The following is a 21,433-nucleotide window of genomic DNA, read 5'->3' on the forward strand; positions in this document are numbered from 1 at the left end:
GAAATTCTGTAAATGAGAGGATTAGCAGAAGTCAGCTGACTGGTGGTGGCGGCAGTGAGTTGCCAGAGGCTTTGTCTGGAAGCTGTATTTGCACAGCAATCACCCTGTTTTGCTGGTAGCTCAGATGGTGAAGAGTCTGCCTGCAATGCAGGAGACCTGGGTTTGATCTCTGGGTCAGGAAGATCCCATGAAGAAGGAAATGGCAACCCACTCCAGTATTCTTGCCGGGAAAATCACATGGACGGAGGAGCCTGGTGGGCAACACTCCATGGGGTCACAGAGAGTCGGACACAACTGAGTGACTAACACACATACACAGTTTCACTTAGGCTGTGTTGACTTGGGTGTAGCTGATGGACAAGTTTGGATTCATTCAGATTCAGATCTCCATTAAAGGAATACACCTCTCAAAGAGGTCCACTTGACCAAGTGTGTTCTACACCGATTTAGGTAAAGTCACTCATCTTTATTATTTTATTCATTCTTTAGCTAACATTTCTTGAGAAATTACAAGGTGCCCCCACTACGGGAAATGCATTTTTCACAGACACAAAGGAAAGGAGACACACTGCGGGACTTCCCTGGTGGTACAGTGGATAGGAATCTGCCTGTTGATGCAGGGGACATCCCTTCCCTGGTCCGGGAAGGTTCCACCTGCTGCACAGCAACTACTCTAGAGCCTCCTCGCTGCAAATACTGAACCCATGTGCTGCAGCGATTAAACGCCACACACCTAGACCCTGTGCTTTACAATGAGAGAAGCCACTTCAATGAGAAGTCCGCACACCGCAACCAGAGTTGCCTTTGGTCTCCACAAATAGACAGAACCCTCGCACAGCAACAAAGACCCCCACGGCCAAGATTACTTAATTTTTTTTTTTTTTAAAGACACTTTGTGTTACACATAGGTCCAAAGTTACACAGGGATTAGTACAAGTGTGCCACACACTTTTGTATATGTATTAGCCACCTACATGAGATAACACAACACATAGAAAAGAAAGATGACATATACAAATGCTGGGTGAAATCTGCCCAGCCCTCACCGCAGTTTCTCTGTGACTCCCTTTATAGCGGTCCATATTCTTTCTTTCTGACCAAGTTTCTTGCTGTTTCACAGCACACTCATGGATCATGCAGTTCTCCATCTTCCACAGCAGTGATCTGGAGCTTTTTTTTTTTTGGATAAGTTGTAATTTTATGGTTAAGAATGCTGACTTGGAGTCAGGCTGTGCTCAAAATGCCAGCTCGCCTACAAACTAGTTACCTAATCTTGGACAAATTATTGAACCTCTCTGAACCACCTAGACAAGGATGGGTACCTCACAGTCTGGGAAGGACTGACTCAGCCGTTCACTGAGTGGAGTGGCAGCCTCTTCAGGGTCATCTAACCAGAGGGTGTGGAGATAGTGGTGGCATAGCAAGGCAAAGACCGCCCCCTGGTGGCCACAGAGCATGGGGCGGCCTGAGGCCCCAGTACACGGCTCTTCACAACTGGGCCTTAACTGTAGCTTGCGCTCTGTTCCATACCTTGCCTTGTCCTGTCAATAACCCATCCTCACACCCAAAGGGTGAATGTGGCGCAAACTGTCTCTTCCAGTCAACTGTGAGAATCCCATGATTTGGGGAAGGAGGGAAGGTCGCCACCAGTGGAGTGGGGGTGAGGGGCTGGAATGGGCAACTGGCCTGAAGATAAAACTGCAATTCACAGACTTGATCGCATGGCACTACTCCATGTCTCAGAGCAATGAGGCTTAAAAGTCAAGGCAATGTAAACAGGAATCATGGTTCCACCACTTACACATCTGTAAAATGGGAGTAGCTTTTGTCGGTTTCCAGACCCCACTGTAGCGGAGAGTCAGTGTATGTTAGCCTTTCTCTCCCTGTCAGTCCTGGGCGAGAATGACCAGTGGTACAGTTGGGCCTGAACTCAAAGGTTTTTTGCTCTTTCCACCTCTTTTTGCTACCTAAGATTTCCAATATCCCAAAATGTTGTGGATTCTGAAGATAGTACTTGGCTTGTTTTAAAGACCATCTAGAATAAATCCTGGTGTATGTGGGGATTCAAGGACCCTATTCAATAACTCTGAGAGCCTCTAAAGAACTTTAACCTGTGCTAATTAGCTCGGCAAAATCAAGGATGGAATTTTTCTTTTTTTAATAATTTTACTTTTGGCTGTGCTGGGTCTTCGTTGCTTTCTGCAGGCTTTCTCTATTTGCAGCAAGCAGTGGTTACACTTGGTTGCAGTGTGCAGGCTCCTCATTGCGGTGGCTTTTCTTGTTTCAGAGCACAGGTTCTAGGAGCACGGGCTTCAGTAGTTGTGGCTCGTGGGCCCTTGAGTTCCAGGCTCAGTATTTGTGCTGCATGGGCTTAGTTGCTCCACAGCATGTGGGATCTTCCCAGACCAGGGATGGCACCCATGTCTTCTCCATTGCAAAGCAGATTCTTATCCACTAAGGGAGTCTTTGAATGGAATTTTTCAAAACAAACTTTTACCAGCTACTCGAGAAGAAAGGCAAGAAGTAGGAATAAAAAAGTTGTGGAATGTATGTATACACATCTCGCTTGATAAATCTGATAGTGGTCTGCCTTGAGGCTGGTCAGGGCCAATAAACTCCCAACTTAGAGGTGAAAACACAGAAGAGTTTCTGGAATCATAGCACAGGTGACCCCATCTCACCTAGTGTTTCCTCCTCCAAGTGTTGGCAAGGGTGAGACGTGGGGAACTTCTCCAGTCAGTCAGTTCAGTTCAGTTCAGTCAGTCAGTTGTGTCTGACTCTGCAACCCCATGGACTGCAGCGTGTCAGGCTTCCCTGTCAATCACCAACTTCCAGAGTTTACTCAAACTCATGTTCACTGAGTCGGTGATGCCATCCAACCACCTCATCCTCTGTCGTCCCCTTCTCCTCCTGCCTTCAATCCTTCCCAGCATCAGGGTCTTTTCAAATGAGTCAGTTGTTCGCATCAAGTGGCCAAAGTATTGGAGTTTCAGCTTCAACATCAGTCCTTCTAATGAATATTCAGGACTGATTTCCTTTAGGAGGGACTGATTGGATCTCCTTGCAGTCCAAGGGACTCTCAAGAGTCTTCTCCAACACCATAGTTCAAAAGCATCAATTCTTCAGCGTTCAGCTTTCTTTATGGTCCAACTCTCACATCCATACATGACCACTGGAAAACCATAGCCTTGACTAGATGGACCTTTGTTGGCAAAGTAATGTCTCTGCTTTTTAATATGCTGTCTAGGTTGGTCATAACTTTTCTTCCAAGGAGTAAGCAATTTTAATTTCATGGCTGCAGTCACCATCTGCAGTGATTTTGGAGCCCAAAAGAATACTGCCACTGTTTCCACTGTTTCCCCATCTATTTGCTATGAAGTGATAGGATCAGATGCCATGATCTTAGTTTTCTGAATGCTGAGCTTTAAGCCAACTTTTCCGCTCTCCAATTTCACTTTCATCAAGAGGCTCTTTAGTTCTTCTTCACTTTCTGCCATAAGGGTGGTATCATCTTGCATATCTGAGGTTATTGATATTTCTTCCACAATCTTGATTCCAGCTTGCGCTTCATCCAGCCCAGCATTTCTCATGATGTACTCTGCATATAAGTTAAATAAGCAGGGTGACTATCTACAGCTTTGATGTACTCCTTTCCCTATTTGGAACCAGTCTGTTGTTCCATGTTGTTCCAACGTCTCCAGTCAAGTCCTTATAAATATTTTTTGACTAATTAATGGCTCCCAGGTTATACTCTCAATCTCTGACCATGACTTCTCAGAGGTTCACCCATCCCTTGCCCTCTTTTTTTTTTTTTTTAATATTTACTTGGCTGCACCAGGTCTTAGTTGTGGCATCTTTCAGTTGTGGCTCATGGGATCTTTCATTGAGGTATGTGGGATCTAGTTCCATGACCAGGGATCCTACCTGAGCCCCTGCAGTCGGAGTACAGAGCCTTAGCCACTGGACCACCAGGGAAGTCTCTTGCCTCTCCTTCTTGCTGTCATGGTCCAACTCCCTCACATTCACCAAGAGCAGGCCCTTGGCTCTCCAGCTTTCTATTTCAACCTCTGCCATCTCTCTAGAAGACAATGTCCGTGTATGTGATATTTTTATATACAGATATAAATATTTACAGTAAAGTTCAGTTCAGTCACTCAGTCTTGTCCTACTCTCTACAACCCCATGTATTGCAGCACACCAGGCTTCCCTGTCCACCACCAACTCCTCAGTTCAGTTCAGTTCAGTCGCATCTGACTCTTTGTGACCCCATGAATCGCAGCATGCTGGGCCTCCCTGTCCATCACCAACTCCCGGAGTCCACCAACTCCTAGAGCTTGTTTTTTCACCTCTTTTCCTGTTCTAAGTTGGGAGTTTATTGGCCCTTAAGACAGACCACGGTCAGATTTATCAAACCAGAGATATCTGTACATCCATTCCATAACTTTTTTATTCCTATTTCTTGTCTTTCTTCTTGAGTAGCTAGTAAACATTTCTTTTGAAAAAATTCCATCCAAGGACTTCTCTGGTGGACAAGAATCTGCTTTGCAATGGAGAAGACATGGGTGCGATCCCTGGTCTGGGAAGATCCCACATGCTGTGGCAACTAAGCCCACACACCACAACCACTGAGCCCCAAACTCTGTGGCCCATGAGCCGCAACTACAGTCAAGTACATAGATCTTAAGTGTAGAGTTTGATAACCTCTGGCAAAGATACGAGCCCATGTAAATAGCACTGCAACTGATGTACAGATCATTTCCATCACCCCAGAAAATTCTCCTATGCCCCTCTTTGGTCAATCCTTTTCCTCTCCCAGAAGCAACTACTGATTTATACTCCTATAGATTAGTTTAGTCTGTTCTTTTTTAAAAAACAAAACAAAACAATATTTACTTATTTGGCTGTGTCAAGTCTTCGTTGTGTCATGCCGGATCTTTCTGCGGCAGCACACAGACTCTCTAGTTGTGGTTCACCCACTCAGTAGCTGCTGGTCGAGGGCTCCAGAGCACATGGGCTTCAGTAGTTGCGGCACACGGGCTTAGTTGCTCCAAGACATGTGGGGTCTTAGTTCCCTGACCAGGGATCGATCCTGCGTCCCCTGCATTGCAAGGCAAATTCTTAACCACTGGGCTACCAGGGAAGTCCTAGTTTAATCTGTTCTTGAACTTCATACAAATGGAACCATATAGCATACACTCCTGTACCCCGCTTCTTCCATTCTGCATAATGCCTGTGAGATTCATCTGTTTTGATCCAGGTATATCAGTAGTTTGTTCCTTTTTGTTGCTGAGTGGTATTTCATTTATGGATGTATCACAGCTTGCTTATCCATTCACTTGATGATGTATTAGGTTATTTCTATTGGTTGGGTATTATGCATACATCTCCTGTGAACATTCTTGCACATAACTTGCCAATTATTTTTCAACACACCAATTTCACAGTTGCTTTGCCTTGTCTACTCCAACTATCACCTTGACTCTATGTGACCCATACCTCGGATCTTTTCTCCATCTTAACTCTTCTTTCTCAAGGACACAAAAGCAACCAGACCTGAGTCCCTCCGGCTCCTGTACCCGCCACACGCGCTTTCACACCATTTTCCTGTTGTTTGACTTTTGGGTTGTTTCTCCTACTTTTATTCAACTAACTGAGCATCTACCATGGGCTTACCCAGGCAATTCTCTCAAGATGCTTCCCTGGTGGCTCAGATGGTAAAGAATCTGCCTGCAATTTGCGAGACCAGGGTTTGATCCCTGGTTTAGGAAAACCCCTTGGAGAAAGGAACGGCACAGCCACAGTTTTAACTAATGCTATTCCCAACCTGTATCTCCAACCCAATCTCCAACCTTTGCCTCAGGCCTTTTTCTGAAATCTGAGTCCAGAATATCTAACTGCCCTCTAGGCATATCCCCCAGAATGTTCCACAGGCATTTCAAAACCATCAGTGTCCACCCAAACTGGGTCAGCCTTCTACATTCCCCACCTCAGTGAATGGAAACACAATCTACCCAGACATTCAAAGCAAAATCCCGGGACTTGTCCTATGCTGCCTTCTCCTTCCGTTCCCCCGTCCAAACAATCCCCAAGTGCTAACCACTCTGCCTCTGGGATATCTAGGGGTCTTTCTCTGCCTCTTGGTTCTTACTTCTAGCTAAGGCCCGCATCATCTCAAGATGAAACCAGGACATTGCTTCTCTGATGGACAGTGGTTTCTTCTCAATATCTATTCCACGCCTCCCTCTCTGAGTATCAAGGCTCATCCATCTATTCAACTATGCCTTTACTGAGTGCCTTCCATGTGCTAGGCACCCTATCTTCATCCTCCCTGATCTTGCTCTCACCTCTGTCCTTGTCTCTCATACGCCTCTGTCCACAACTCTTTTTTGTCTCACCATCTTTATCTGGTGTCTTCCTATCTCTCTACCTGCATGCTGCATCTCTTTCTGCTTTCCCATCTTTCTCCACATTGTCCCTCCCCGTCAGGACACCTCTTTCCCCTACTCCATCTCTCACCCTCTTTCTCCCTGATTTCCCTTTGAGTGGGAGAATGAGTTAAGGATGGCGAAGTGCTCACCTTTCCCTCTGAGGACTGATCACCCTGCCCCCACCACCCCCACTGAGAAACCTTTCCTAACTCTGCCACTTAGCTGGCTGGGACCACTTCTGGGTGCCTGAAGACTCTTGTGCAAGGATTCCTGTTTTTAAAAAAGTGAATATTAGAGGAAGGCTTTACCTTACATCTGTCAGAAACTGATAAATCAAACAAGCACATAATAACTAAAGACATGAAAGAGTGAAAACAGACAATTAACAAGCTTGATCGAATGGGACTATGTAGAATACTAGAATAATTAGAAAATATCCATTATTTTCAGGTACACAGATAGATGTTAAAAAAAAGAATCAAAATCATTTAGAACACAATTCCTGACCAACATCCACGACAACATAAAATAATAACAAGAATATTTATCATGGGCTTGGAAAATTTACAACTGCATTTCTGGGACTTCCCTGGTGGTCCATGGTTAAGACTTCACCTTCCAGGGCAGGGGGTGTGGGACCAGTCTCTGGTCAGGGAGCTAAGATCCCACATGCCTCGTGGCCAAAAACCCAAACATAAAGCAGAGTAACACTGTAACAAATTCAATAAAGATTTTAAAAAAGAAGGCAAACTTTCTTTTTAAAAATGCATTTTTAATATATTTATAAGCTTTAAAAACATACTTCTAAATAATTGAAATGTTAAAAGAAAATATAATGGAATTTAAAATATTTTGAATGGGAGTTCACTGGTGGTCCAATGGTTGGAATCCAGTGCTTTCATTGCCAGGGTCTGGATCATCCAGGAACTAAGATCACACAAGCCGCAAGTCATGGCCAAAAAAAAAAAAATTATTTACAACTGAATGGCTGAAAACACTGCCTATCGAAACTGCTGTGAGATGTAGCTAAAACAATTCATGGAAGAAAGTAAGTGTGAGGATTAGGAAAGAAAGTTTGAAAATCAATGAACTGAACAGATATTTCAAGAAATTAGAAAAAGTACACAGAATAATGACCCAAAATTTAGGATGGAAATAATAAAGATACTTTTAGAAATTAATTAACTAGAAAACAAAGAAACACTAGAGCAGAAAAATACATATTTACAGAGACTACTTATATTAAAAAATCTCCCATCAAACTGGTGAAGCATGAAGAGAAAAGGCATACACATATACACAGAAAAGTAATTTATAGGGAATGCAATATCTGATACATTAGATATTTATATTACAAATTTTGATAGGACAAAATAACTTTCTAGAAAAATATATAACCAAAACTGACTCAAAAAAAATTAGAAGCCTGATATTCCTAAAACCATTAAAGAAGTTGAATCAGACATTCAAAATTTAACCACCAAAAAGATCACCAAGCCCAGGTAGCTATAAAATCATCAAAACAAAGGTCACTCCAATCATATAAAAATTATCCTGAAAGTGAAAGTGAAAGTCGTTCAGTCATATCCGACTCTTTGGGACCCAATGGACTATATATTATAGTCCATGGAATTCTCCAGGCCAGAATACTGCAGTGGGTAGCCTTTCCCCTCTCCAGGGGATCTTCCCAACCCAGGGATTGAACACAGGTCTCCCACATTGCAGGCGGATTCTTTACCAGCTTTATTAATATTTTTTTCTCGCATCTATGTTCATGAAGGAAATTGTTTAATAATTTTTCTTTCTCAAAAGCCTTGCCTAGCTTTTGGAGCAAGGTTATATTAATCTTATGAAGTAAGTTGAGAAACTTTTTCTGTTTTCTGACCACCACAAAACTTTTTCTGTTTTCCTAGTGGTCAGAAAACAGACCTAAAAAACCTAAAACCCGAATTTACTAAATAGTATAAAACTTAACCGGGAATTCCTTGGTGGCCTGGTGGTTAAAACTTCTTGCTTCCACTGCAAGGGGCGTGGGTTTGACAATTAAAGCATTTTACAAAAGCTGTTCATGATAAACAACGACTCAGATTTTTAAAATAGAAAATATTTCACAACAGTTATCTATGATTTAAAAAATTAGGACTGTATATAAAATGCTTCCTTCTCATTAAATTTAGTGTATATTTTTGAAATGACTGTCTTTTTTTCCCTTCTACACCTCTCCTCCTGTTCCTGTTAATACCCCCATCTTACCCATCATCTTTTCTGGGCATACTTGCATTCCTGACAGGCATCCTTCCATCACTGCTAGAAGCTGACACTAAGTTTTGTTGTTTTTCAATTCATGATGAATTTTGGGAAACAATTTCCACCTGCTTTTGGCAATACATTTCTGGTGTGTTGTCATCTTTTGGAAAATTGTGTTCCTCTTCTTTACCTTTTTTTTTCATAGTTAATTGAACAGAAGTTTTGGTCACTTCTTTTTGTTACTCATCCAAATGAGCCAGAGGGCTTCCCTAGTGGTCTAGTGGTTAAGAATCTGCCTGCCAATGCAGGGGACACGGTTCCTGTTCCAGAAAGGTTCCACACGTGGAAGAAGCTAAGCCTGGGTACCACAGCTACTGAGACCACCCTCTACAGTCTGTGCTGTGCTCTGCAACAAGAGAGGTCCTCAAACTGCAGTAAGGACCCAATAGAGCCAAAAATAAATGTCTTTTAAAAAACAGAGAGAGAAACTTTTAAGTTTAAAAAAAAAATGAGCTAGATTCTTCTAAACTATTAGCAGGAGGACCTTTGGGGCAGGGGGCAGGATGGCTTTCCAGATTTACAAGTTCAAGGACTCCTTCTCTTTGCCATGAGCTGTGCTGAGTCGCTCAGTCGTGTCCAACTCTTTGCGACCTCATGTACTGTAGCCCGCCAGGCTACCCTGTCCATGGGGATTCTCCAGGCAATAATACTGGAGTGGGTTACCATGCCCTCCTCCAGGGGCTCTTCCCAACCCAGGGATTGAACCTAGGTCTCCAGCATTGCAGGCAGATTCTTTACATCTGAGCCACCAGGGAAGCCCCTCTTTTGCCATAACAATGGATCATTTTCCTTAAAATTTGGTACCTCTGTATAGCCACTACCTCCACAACCTCTGAGAACCTCTCCCAGTTAAGCAAGCATTTACTGCCCACCCCCAGCCTTAGGCTTCTTTATTTCACAGAAGAGCTCACAGGCTGCTGTCTCCCAAGTTCACCTAATGTGATGAACTTAATATTAAAAGGAGAATTTTGCTGGCACTTTCTGAGATCTGCTGCCTTTGGGTCCCTTTGGGTGCTTTAAAACATTCTCTCAGATTTCTCTGGTGGTCCAATGTCCATCCTAAAGGAAATCAGTCCTGAATATTCATTGGAAGGACTGATGCTGAAGCTGAAACTTCAATACTTTGGCCACCTGATGCGAAGAACTGACTCATTGGAAAAGACCCTGATGCTGGGAAAGATTGAAGGCAGGAGGAGACGGGGAAGACAGAGGATGAGATGGTTGGATGGCATTATTGACTCAATGGACATGAGTTTGAGCAAACTCTGGGAGTTGGTGATGGACAGGGAAGCCTGGCATGCTGCAGTCCATGGGGTTGCAAAGAGTCGGACATGACTGAGTAACTGAACTGAACCAGTGGCTAAGATTCCACACTCCCAGTGCAGGGGGCCCAGGTTTGGTCCCTGGTCAGGGAACTAGGTCCCACATGCCACAACAAAAATTGAAGATCCCGCGTGCCTCAACTAAGGCCCAGCACGGACAAATAAAGAAATATTTTTTAAAAAACAAAAGCATTCTGTCTCCACCTTTACTGGTATTTGAATCTGCTCAGTCAGCACCACTCTCAGCTTTTCTCTCCAGGTGTTAGGCCTTTCCTCCCAGGAAGGAATATTTGCTTTTTTTTTTTTAAGCAGTCACTGGGACCCTCCCTATTCGCCTGGTTTTCTGGAAGGATGCCTGGGACTGCCTGCTCAGTGGGGAATCTGGTCACATAGATGCATAAATTGGAGCTTGTAGGCACTCTGTATCTCCTAGCTTCACTGAAAATGTAGTGTGTGTGTGTGTTTCCAATTTCTTTACAGGTGTCAAGAAGAGAAATTTAGAAATAAACTGCTGCCACATTCCCCTCAAAGCTCTACAAGGAGGCTTTTTAGAAAAGAGAAGTCTTTGGCAGTAGCAACCTTGGTGAGTTGGTTATGGCTCTATAGAGCTGTCCCTTGTCAGCTCAGAATCCTCACTTGTTCTCCGGCCTCAGTGAAAGCCTTTTGTTAACCAATTCCTGTCTGGTGCAAACACCAGGATGCCCTTTTGTTCATTTACAATAAGAAATAAGGCTGCAGAGACCAGAGACCTGTTACTTCCCAGTTCCCACAACACTCTCTCTCTCTCTCTCTCTCTCTCACACACACACACACACACAGGGATCATTCAGGGTCCCGGCCGAAAATCATATCTTCAAATTTGATTAATTTGAGGAGATAGTTTATTTACAAGGGTGTAGTGGGGTTTGAGGAGATAGTGTATTTACAAAGGTGTAAAGGCAATGGCACCCCACTCCAGTACTCTTGCCTGGAAAATCCCATGGACGGAGGAGCCTGGTGGGCTGCAGTCCACGGGGTCGCTAAGAGTCGGACACGACTGAGAGACTTCACTTTCACTTTTCACTTTCATGCATTGGAGAAGGAAATGGCAACCCACTCCAGTGTTCTTGCCTGGAGAATCCTAGGGACCGGGGAGCCTGGTAGGCTGCCCTCTATGAGGTCGCACAGAGTTGGACATGACTGAAGTGACTTAGCAGCAGCACAGCAGTGGGATTCAGGGAGAAGGCAATGGCACCCCACTCCAGTACTCTTGCCTGGAAAATCCCATGGACGGAGGAGCCTGGTGGGCTATAGTCCATGGGGTCACAAAGAGTCGTCTGCAACTGAGTGACTATGCACAGCACAGCACAGAGGGGTTTATTGAATCATAAGGGATATTGCGACCCCAGCCCAAAGGGATGAGCAGAGAAGAGATTACTGCAGAGGCTCTAACTCATTTTGTGCCATAAATCTCTTTGGCATTCTGGTACATCAAATTAAAAAATACATAACAAAGTAAAACCATTACACTGTTTCAATTATCAAAATATCAATAAATGTTGGGATAGAATAAGCATGTACTTACTACCACATGATAAGACAAGAGATTTAAAATGCAGGCAAGTTGAAGTTAGATTTTAATAAAGGTATATTAGTATAAAAGACATTGTTGCTGGCTTGAGTAAGAACTTTAGGGATTTCCCTGATGGTCCAGTGGCTGAGATTCTGTGCTCCCAATGCAGAGGGCGCAGGTTCGATCCCTGGTCAGGGAACTAGATCCCACATGCGGCAACTAAAAGACTGGGGCAGCCAAATAAATACAATTAATTAATTTAAAAAATAACTTTAAACTGTGAAGTGGCCTTTGACAAGGTGACACATATAATGCTGGATGTGAGAAGAGGATGTACTTTTTCATCTTTTCCAAATTTCACAGACCTCCTGAGACTTATTCCCTGGACTTCTGAAACCTGGAAAAGGACAGATCATGTAGAGCAGGTTGCCTGGAGGGGAGCATTGCCCATAGATAGAGGTGTGAGCCAGCCTGAAGTGACCTTGTAGGAAAGGAGCCAGAGGAATGAATACCCTTAACTTAATGTTCTCCCGCCCTGCTGTTTTCCTGCCAGGCTCCCCATCAGCCAAAACAGCCAGAAGTCAGAGGTGCCCTTGGCATGGTCTGTACAGGTTAGTCTCTTGGGACAGAGAACAGAGTGGGAGAGGGAAAATGGAGGGGGCAAGCAGAAGACATCCATGCCACCCTCCCACACACACACACACAGACAAGCTTTCTGACCAGTGTGTTTTCTTTGTGGAGGTACCCAGGGGGCCTAATTCTAATAGGAGCTCCCCTGCAGAGTGTAGAACCATATCAAGGCCCCCCTACCCCTTAGCAACAGGGCACCAGGCTCATAAAGGATGCTAACATCACAGGGTTCTAGAGGGCCATTTCCTGAGCCAGCTCAGCATTCTCTCCCTGACTGCTTGGCTTGGAGACTAACAGCCCTGGTCTTGGAGACACTTCCTTTTTTCTGTCTCCAAGACCCATAGTCCTACTGCCCAATGTCACATACTTCAGCCAAGTTTATACCTTTGGTGAGTACAGCAAGTCCTGCAGGCTGGGGAGTCACTCAATCACTTCAGGATCCGTGGCTCTCAACCTTGAGTGTGTCAGAATCATCTGAGGCATTTGTTGAAAAGCTATTGCTGGACGCCACCCCTAGAATTTCTGATTCGGTAGGTCTGGGATGGATCCATTTCTGACATATGCTGGTGGAAGGATCACTCATTGAGAGCCACTGCTTTAAGGAGACTGCTTGTCTCTGCTGAGATCTAGAGTTTGCAGCCTCACTGTCAGAAAGTTACCCACTTCCCTTATTTCCAGGTTCATGGTGGATTCCTGGCTCCCTGGCAGCTCTCTGCCCAGAGGCCCCGCCTCCCCTTCAGCTCTGACTGCAGACTCTCTGCTGTCTGTGGAGGATGGGGTGGGGTGGGGTGGGGTGGGGTGGGGTAGCAGAGGCCCCTGGGTTTGGGTGGGAGGCATCTTCTTGCATCACTGCTCTTCACAGGCTTTCCCATGTCTGTGTTTATGCTGAGTTTCACTCATTTGCCTATCTTGTTGCTCTTTGCTCTTCACTTTTGGCCCATGGTCAGAGTAGCTGTCACTTTCTCTTTCCCAGGGAGTCCTCTTGAGCATCTCAGCTCTGCCTCACCTTGGTCGTCTGCCAAGTCACCTTCAGGGAAAGGCTGCGTGAGGAGGCAATCTCAGTCCAAATAAAAGCCAGATTCTCCCCAACAGCCTACAAGGCCGTAGGCAATCTGGCCTCATCTCCTGCCTCTGTTTCCCCTCACATACCCAGCTCCAGCTACACTGGCCTCCTGCTGCTTCACGAATACTCAGACATCCAGACATGTCCTCACTTTAAGACCTTTGCATTTTTTGTTACCTGTGCTTGAAGTGCTCCTCTCCTGCATATCCACGAGGCTTGTTCCTTCACCTGCTTGAAATCTTTACCCAAATATCCCTTTCTTAGGGAAGCCTCCCTGAGCACCTCATTTATTTGTTTTTTAAGTAATATTTATTTCGCCACGCCAGATGTTAGTGCGGCACACAGGATCTTCGATCTTCATTGCGCCATGAGAACTCTTAGCTGTGGCATGTGGGATCTAGTTCCCTGACCAGGGATCAAACCTGGGCCCCTGGCATTGGGAGCACAGAGCCTTAGCCACTGGACCACCAGGGAAGTCCCCCTGAGCACCCTATTTAAATCTGCAGTCCACGCAGCCCTTCCTATCCTCCTCCCTACTTTGCTCTTCTCCATAGGCACCTACCATCTTTGATATACTTGTTTTTCTTATCTGTCTTCCTTAATTAGATTGTCCATGAGGACCAGAGTTTACGTTTACCTGGCTCATTGGGCCAAGCAAGGCGCCTGGCATATAGTAAGTACTCAATAAACATTTGTTGAATGAGCATATGAATTTAAAAAATGGATTTCCCCCACTAGGCACTGAGACCTTCGGGAGGGCAGGTTTGCAGTCTTCCCTGCAGAGGAAGAGATAGCAATAAAGGGAACTCAAGAGGCTAGAGTCCCCTCCAGCATCTCCCCAACCCGTATGGGTCAGGGCAAGGGCAGTGAGAAGTGAAAACTCCCTTCTGCAGAAGGGGAAATAGGTTGGGGTGGGGGTGGGGGACAGAGAAAAGCAAAGGTGTGCCCATCAGTGCTAAGATTGTGGCTGGAGCTCAGTGCAGGGAGTTTAGACAGAAGTGTCTCAGTGAGGGGGATGCACAGTCCTCGTCTCCCCTAGAGCCACTAGCCCAAAGGAGTGTGCCTAGGAGAGCATTTATCAGGGGCTGCTGCCCACTCTGTTGAGTAAGGAGTGGGGAGCTACTTCCACTCTGTCGAACCCACAGTGACCAGCATCCCTCACACCCCTAAGGTCAGCCTCACCCTTGGCTCTTGTATCCACTAACACTGTCTCCTTCAGCACCACCGGCCTCCAAAGAATCCACTGTCTTTTTTTGGCTGTGCCACACAGCTTGTGGAATTTTAGTTTCCCAACCAGGGACTGAACCTGGGCCTGAGGCAGTGAGAGCACTGGAGTCCTAACTACTGAATCATCAGGGAATTCTCCCACCAAAGATTGTACTTAAATTCTCAAATTTCAGAGATCTGTAGACATCACTGAAAATTTCAAAGGAGATAAGATGAAGGGATTACACTGCATATCCCAAAGCAAACAAACAAAGATTCCCTTGTCAGACACTTCTGTATTTCCAAGTGCCTCTCTGGAGCCACCAGGACGGAAGTGAAGTGTCTCTCCCTTTCCAGACCCTGCACCCATCTTGCCACCCTCCCGGATCTGCCAGCGACTTCAGGTTCTTCTCCGGTCCAGAGTACAGAAAAATTTAGTCCGCCTTTCCTCAGCTTCCTATCCAAACCTGCATGTCCAGACTTGTGAAACCTGGGCCTCAGTCACCTGAAACTCCAGACCTGTTCAGAGATTCTCTCTTCCTGAGAATCAATGCCCCTGGGGTCTTACAGACCTTCCCCCGTGGTTTATCAGAACATTTCTTACATGTACACCCTGGGCTCTCCTTTAGAGGAATAAAGAATGTTATTTTCTCGTCTCCTTTCTAGACCCTACTCCCCCTTTTTCTTGGGTGCTACTGTCAGCAGAAGCTGAAGAGGAAGTGAGGCCTAGGACTTAGAGGAGGAGGGAATGAGGGGAAAGGGGAAGTTTGGGAGGCAGGCCTCCAGGAAGCTGATGGGAGAGGAGAGCTGGCAGACAGAGAAGGCACCCAGTCTGTGTTGTTTCCTCCAACATCTCAACCAGCACCTGCTGAGCTATGAGCGAAACTAGGGATTTACAGGGTAGGGAAGGTGGAATAGGCAGGATTCTAAAATGGGAAAAAGGAGCTGGACAGTACTGGGCTCAGGGGCTGGGAAGCTGGCTTATGAAAGCAGAACTGTAATGGCTTCAGGCTGAGCTTGGGGGTGAGGAGAGGAAGGTGGGGTGAAGCTATATTAACCTTTGCGCTCCTTCAGGAGGAAAAGCCTTTGGGCTGCGGAAAGCCCAGCAGGAAGAGAGAATCAATGAAATCAACCAGGTAAAAGGAAGGGTCTTGGCCAGGGCAGTGGGTGGGGTGGATGGGGGCTGTTGTTGGACCGGGTGGGGGGGCCCTACTCAGGTTCTTGCTTTCCCCCTACAGCAATTCCTGGATGATCCCAAATACAGCAGTGATGAGGACCTGCCCTCCAAACTGGAAGCCTTCAAGAGTGAGGGGACAACTGTAGGGGTGGAGAAGGGGGTGAGGAGGGTAGGCTTTCCCCAGGGAGAGAGGACAGAAGAAACAAAGTCTATATTTTTAAAATAATTTTATCTATTTATTATTTATTTTTATTTATTTTGGCTGAGCTGGTGGGTCTTCATTGCGCAATAGGCTTTTCTCCAGTTTCGGGGAGCAGGGGTTACTCTCTAGTTGTGCTGCATGGACTTCTCATTTTGAGGGCAAGAGGGCTTCAGTAGTTGCGGTTCCCTGGGCTCTACAGAACAGTCTCAGTAGTTGTGGCACTTGGGCTTAGCTGCTTTGTGGCATATATCTTCCTGGGCCAGGGATTGAACCTGTGTCTCCTGCATTGGCAGGCCGGTTCTTTACCACTAAGCCACCAGGGAAGCACACAGTCTACTTTTTTTTTTTTTTTTTTTCCACAGTCTACTTTTGAGGTGGGAAAAAGGAAGGTTGCCTCTGTTCCTGCCCTAGTAACAGCCCCTTTCCCTGGCCTGCCCCTCTCTCAGTACCCTCTCTGGTTCCCGACACCTTAACAGGGCCCCTCAGCTCCCCAACCCCTACTTCCTCTACCTGCCCCATCTCTTCCTCCTCTTCTCCCATCTGCAACCCCTTTCTCAATCCCTGCCCTGCCTCTGCCTGTGACCCTCCAGCCAGTGCTGACCCTCTCTGCTTTCTCCCCTCATCCAGAGAAATACATGGAGTTTGACCTGAATGAAGACGGAGGTATCGGTGAGAAAGGGGTGATTTGGGGGAAGTGTGCAGATCTACAAGAGGGAGGTCTTTCCTACAGTGCTCCATTTCCAGTGGTTTGGGAGAGAGGACAGTGACCAGAGTAGGGTGTGTGTGTGTGTGTGTGTGTGTGTGTGTGTGTGTTAGTTGCTAAGCTGTGTCTGACTCTTTGCGATCCCATGGACTGTAGCCTGCCAGGCTACAGGAATTCTGCCAATGGAATTCTCCAGGCTAGAATACTGGAGTGGGTTGCCGTTTCCTTCTCCACCAGAGTAGGATGGGGAATAGTAATGAGATGGTGGAGGTTCCCTCTTCTCACCCCCATCTTCTGCGCCTCCAGATATCATGTCCCTGAAGCGAATGATGGAGAAACTTGGGGTTCCCAAGACCCACCTGGAGCTAAAGAAATTAATCATGGAGGTATCCAGTGGCCCTGGGGAGACTTTCAGCTACTCTGACTTTCTCAAGATGATGTTGGGCAAGAGATCTGCCATTCTAAAAATGTGAGAGTCCAGTTCCAGCCTCTCCTACACTTAACTGTTTTCTCTTCCCCTGCCTCCATCCCCAGGCCCACCTTCTACACATAGCCCAGAGTGCATTTCTGTTCTGTCTTTCGAGAGACCCTTCCCAGGTCCTATTCTCATCCATGATTCTGGTCCCCAAGGCCCCCAGGACTCTGACTCCTGACCTTTCTCCTTCTCCTCCCACCCTCACAACCCTCATCCTTTTCTGGACTTTCACAGCACACTAAAACTTATTCTCTTGAGAAGATTGTCCTCTGATCCCCGTGTCTCTTCCCATCTCAACCAGGATCCTGATGTATGAAGAGAAAGCAAGAGAACAGGAGAAGCCAACAGGTCTCCCAGCCAAGAAAGCTATCTCTGAGTTGCCCTGATTTGTGGTGAGGGAGGTGTGGTGGAATTGAAGGGGCTTCTAATGACTCCAACATAGAAAAAGAAGACAAAATTGTGAACCAGAGCCAGACTAACTTAAATAAATTATCCTCCTTCAGATGAATTCAGCTTGGTTACTGTTTGATTCCCCCCCCTGGGTTTGGGAAGGGGTGAAGCATCTTTGAGAGAAGGGTAGCAAGGATTTGCCCATATGAGCAGTCCATCAACAATTCTGTAGTATATTTACCACACAGCAGATGATTTTGTCCATCAGGGGGGATGTATAAGATAGCCTGACCTCAAGGAATTTAAGTGGGATGAAAAGACATATATAGACAAAAAAAAAAAAAAAAAAAAAATAGCTCAAGCTCATGATGAAGAGCAAAGATTACCTTGAACCAACATCCTCTATTACTATAAGCTTTGTAACCTCAGAAAATCCTTCAGCCTCTCTGAGTCTTTCATTTGAAAATGAGAATAAGAGGATCTACCCTGCAGTGCCTGACATATCACAAGCCCTCAATAATGTTTAAAACTTGAGTGGATGGATGGATAGATCAAAGAACTGTTGTTATTCAATTAAGGATTCACAACACTTTAACGGCTGATAATTCAAGCGAAAATGAGTCTTGAGGTCCTTTTGGAGGCAAGCTACAAAAACTGAGCCTAATAAAAGGAAAAGGGGCTTGTACTAGGAGAGTACTGAGGGCAGATTCCAGGAATACAGGATCTCTGGATGGCAGATAGGATTAAATAGCCAACTTCAGGGAAGGCAAGAAGCCTGAGAGTTCCCAGGCCTTTATTTCTGAACTCTTCCCCCAAAGGTCCAGTCCAGTTAACTCCAGCAACTCCGAGTTGCTGGCCACTGTTTCAGATTTCCCTACTCCCTGGAAAACAAAAATCAAGTTGGCCCAGCTTGTTTCATGTCCCGAGGAGAGACCAGGCCCATAAGGTCACATGTATTGGCCCTTTCCAGTGGTAAAGCCAGGTTGGCATCTTAAGAGTGCTACAGTAACTGGATAGGACTTCAGATGAGGAAGAGATCTATGTGGGTTCAATAAAGTATCTGCATATAACAAAATTAATAGCTAACCTTAATTGAGCACCTACTATATACTGGGTAGATGCTTTCTGTGTATTAATTTTTCCCAACAACTCTGGTGACACAAAGGACAGAAAGGATGTGGGGCTTAAATTTGTTCATCCAGGATAAACTGGGTTATATTCATACAATGGACTATTATTACATAACAATAAGAATGAACTACTACATGCAACAATGTAATTAATTTCATTAATACAATGTTGATAAAAAGCAGACAGAAAAGAACACTTACTATACAATTCCATTTGAATAAAGTACAAAACAAGTAAAACTAATATATATTCTTAGAAATCAGGATAGTAGTTAGCCTTGGGGGACCAGCGACTAAAAGAGCCCTTGGCAGCTTCTGTGCTAGTTAAGGCTCTGTTTTTGGTTACATGCTCTGCTCAGTTCATGAAAAGTTATTAAAATTTCACACACACACATATATATATAGGAGAAAGGCGTGGCAACCCACTGCAGTATTCTTGCCTGGAAAATCCCATGGACACAGGAGCCTGGTAAGCTATGGTCCATGGGGTCACAAAGAGTTGGACATGACTAAATTGACTTGGCATGCATGTATATGTGTGTGTGTGTATATATATATATAATGCACACACACACACTTTGATAAGATTTTAAAAATCATTTATTGGGCATTAACTATGTTCCATCCCCTATTCCAGGTGCCTGGGATATAAAAGTAACAAAACAAAGATCTCTGCCTTTGTGAAGTTTATGTTCTACTGCAGTAACTGATACGGGAGGAGGACAGATAACAAAGAGTAAATATAATTTTAAATTTCTATGCTCTATTTTAAAATTACAGTATCATGAAAAAAAAAAAAAAAAGAGCAGGTTAAAGAGAATCAAGGGTGCCAAGATGGTCAGGGAAGATTAAAATTCTGAAAGGGTAATCAGGAGAGGATTCAGTGAGGAGGTGACCAACACTGAACAAAAACTTCAAGAAAATACAGCAGTGAGCCACACAGGTTTCTGGGGGAAGAGCCATTTGTGCACAAGGAAAGGAGCAGAGAGGGCCCTAGAGTGAGAAAGGCCTGTGCAGATAGAGAGAGTGCTGCTGCTAAGTCACTTCAGTCGTGTCCGACTCTGTGTGACCCCATAGACGGCAGCCCACCAGGCTCCCCCATCCCTGGGATTCTCCAGGCAAGAACACTGGAGTGGGTTGCCATTTCCTTCTCCAATGTATGAAAGTGAAAGTGAAGTCGCTCAGTCGTGTCCGACTCTTCGTGACCCCATGGACTGCAGCCTACCAGGCTCCTCCGTCCATGGGATTTTCCAGGCAAGAGTACTGGAGTGGGGTGTCATTGCCTTCTCCGATAAAGAGAGTAATAAGATAAAAAACCCAACAGGGGGCCAGGAGATCAAATCAGTCAATCCTGAAGGAAATCAGTCCTGAATATTCATTGGAAGGACTGATGCTGAAGCTGAAACTCCAATACTTTGGCCACCTGATGCGAAGAAGTGACTCACTAGAAAAGATCCTGATGCTGGGAAAGATTGAAGGCAAGGAGGAGAAGGGGAAGATAAAAGATGAGATGGTTGGGTGGCATCACCAACTTGATGGACATGAGTTTGAGCAAACTTCAGGAGTTGGTGATGAACAGGGAAGCCTGGCATGCTGCAGCCCATGGGGCTGCAAAGTCAGACATGACTGAGCAACTGAACTGAACTGAACTGAATAGGGGCCAAGTCATCTAGGGTCTTGTAGGCTGCAGTAAGGACTTTAGCTTTTATTCTAAGAGAAATGGAGTGGCACTGCAGGACTCTGAGTAAAGGAATGCTCTGCAACCTCCTTTGAGAAAAGGCCCACTCTGGCTTCAGTATAGAGAACACTGTAGGAGCAGAGGTAAGCATAAGATGACCAGTTAGGAGGCTGTTCCTGTAAACCTGGTGAGAGATAAGGATGGCTCAGATCAAGGCAGAAGCAGTGGAAGTGAAGAGGTGGGATTCTAGATGTTTTCTCAAGCTAGGATTTCCTGTCTGATTCAAAGTGTAGAGTGTGACAACTAAAGGAATTGATGAGGTTTCCAGGGTTTTCGACTTAACTGGAATTTTCATTTTTATAAAACATTTACTTATTTGTATTTATTTATTGGGCTGTGCTGGGTCTTAACTGTAGCACACAGGATCTGTGATCTTCGTTGTGACATGCAGGATGTTTAGTTGCGGAATGTGGGATATAGCACCCCAATCAGGGATCGAACTCAGACCCCCTGCATTAGGAGTGTGAAGTGTTAGCCACTGGACCACCAGGGAAATCCCTGAAATTTTTAAACTGTCATCAGCTGAGATGGAGAAGGCTGTGGACAGAGAAGTTATTGAAAGACTAGAGATCAAATGGAGAAGGAAATGGCAACCCACTCCAGTATTCTTGCCTGGAAAATCCCATGGACGGTGGAGCCTGGTAGGCTGCAGTCCATGGGGTCGCGAAGAGTCAGACACGACTGAGCAACTTCACTTTCACTTTTCACTCTTATGCATTGGAGAAGAAAATGGCAACCCACTCCATTATTCTTGCCTGGAGAATGCCAGGGACAGAGGAGCCTGGTGGGCTGCCGTCTATTGGGTCGCACAGGTTTGGACATGACTGAAGCGACTTAGCAGCAGCAGCAGTGGAGATCAAAATGTTTGCTTTTGGACATACTGAATTTGAAACCATCTGTTAGACATCTAAGACGTGATGGCAAGTACACAGCTGCGTATACAAGTCCAGTGTTGGAAGTGAGGTCTCTGATGAAGATACACATTTGGGAAGTTATTAGCATATTAACATTATTTCAAGCCATGGGGCTGATACCCTTGACATTTGCAGTTTGAGTAGAAGGTGGGGATGAAGACTTGACTGGAGTGGCTTTAACAAAGAAAGAGAGGAG

The 21,433-nt window shown here is 45.3% G+C and overlaps 1 protein-coding gene and 1 long non-coding RNA gene across 3 annotated transcripts in view; one reads left to right on the plus strand and one right to left on the minus strand.

The window, feature by feature from the left end:
- Positions 1-93: 93 nt before the first annotated feature.
- LOC129645742 (uncharacterized) overlaps positions 94-21,433 on the minus strand; it is a 29,845-nt gene continuing 8,505 nt past the window's right edge. Inside the window, exons 2-3 of the long non-coding RNA XR_008711480.1 lie at positions 4,894-5,098; positions 94-1,170 (exon numbers count right to left, since the gene is read on the minus strand). This is a non-coding gene — a long non-coding RNA (uncharacterized LOC129645742). The remainder of the gene's footprint in view (positions 1,171-4,893; positions 5,099-21,433) is intronic.
- Positions 15,119-17,564, plus strand: AIF1 (allograft inflammatory factor 1). Of its 2 annotated transcripts, none has more exons than XM_055571103.1 (6): positions 15,119-15,227; positions 15,583-15,644; positions 15,747-15,813; positions 16,515-16,556; positions 16,897-17,059; positions 17,367-17,564. In XM_055571103.1, the coding sequence occupies exons 4-6, from the start codon at positions 16,523-16,525 to the stop codon at positions 17,449-17,451; spliced, it is 282 nt and encodes a 93-aa protein (XP_055427078.1). In that variant the 5' UTR covers positions 15,119-15,227; positions 15,583-15,644; positions 15,747-15,813; positions 16,515-16,522; the 3' UTR covers positions 17,452-17,564. The 2 variants fall into 2 exon arrangements, with proteins under 2 accessions (XP_055427078.1, XP_055427077.1); XM_055571102.1 differs by lacking the exon at positions 15,119-15,227 and adding an exon at positions 15,287-15,408.

Source organism: Bubalus kerabau, chromosome 3 (assembly GCF_029407905.1).
Source record: "Bubalus kerabau isolate K-KA32 ecotype Philippines breed swamp buffalo chromosome 3, PCC_UOA_SB_1v2, whole genome shotgun sequence".
NCBI classification, from domain to species: Eukaryota; Metazoa; Chordata; class Mammalia; order Artiodactyla; family Bovidae; genus Bubalus; species Bubalus kerabau.

Bases quoted from the DNA above. Each gene is read 5' to 3' on its own strand.
- AIF1 (XM_055571102.1), top strand. From the start codon at position 15,384: ATGAGCGAAACTAGGGATTTACAGG. The intron at 15,409-15,582 runs GTAGGGAAGGTG...GCGCTCCTTCAG, and splicing joins CGAAACTAGGGATTTACAGG to GAGGAAAAGCCTTTGGGCTG. The intron at 17,060-17,366 runs GTGAGAGTCCAG...CATCTCAACCAG, and splicing joins AGATCTGCCATTCTAAAAAT to GATCCTGATGTATGAAGAGA.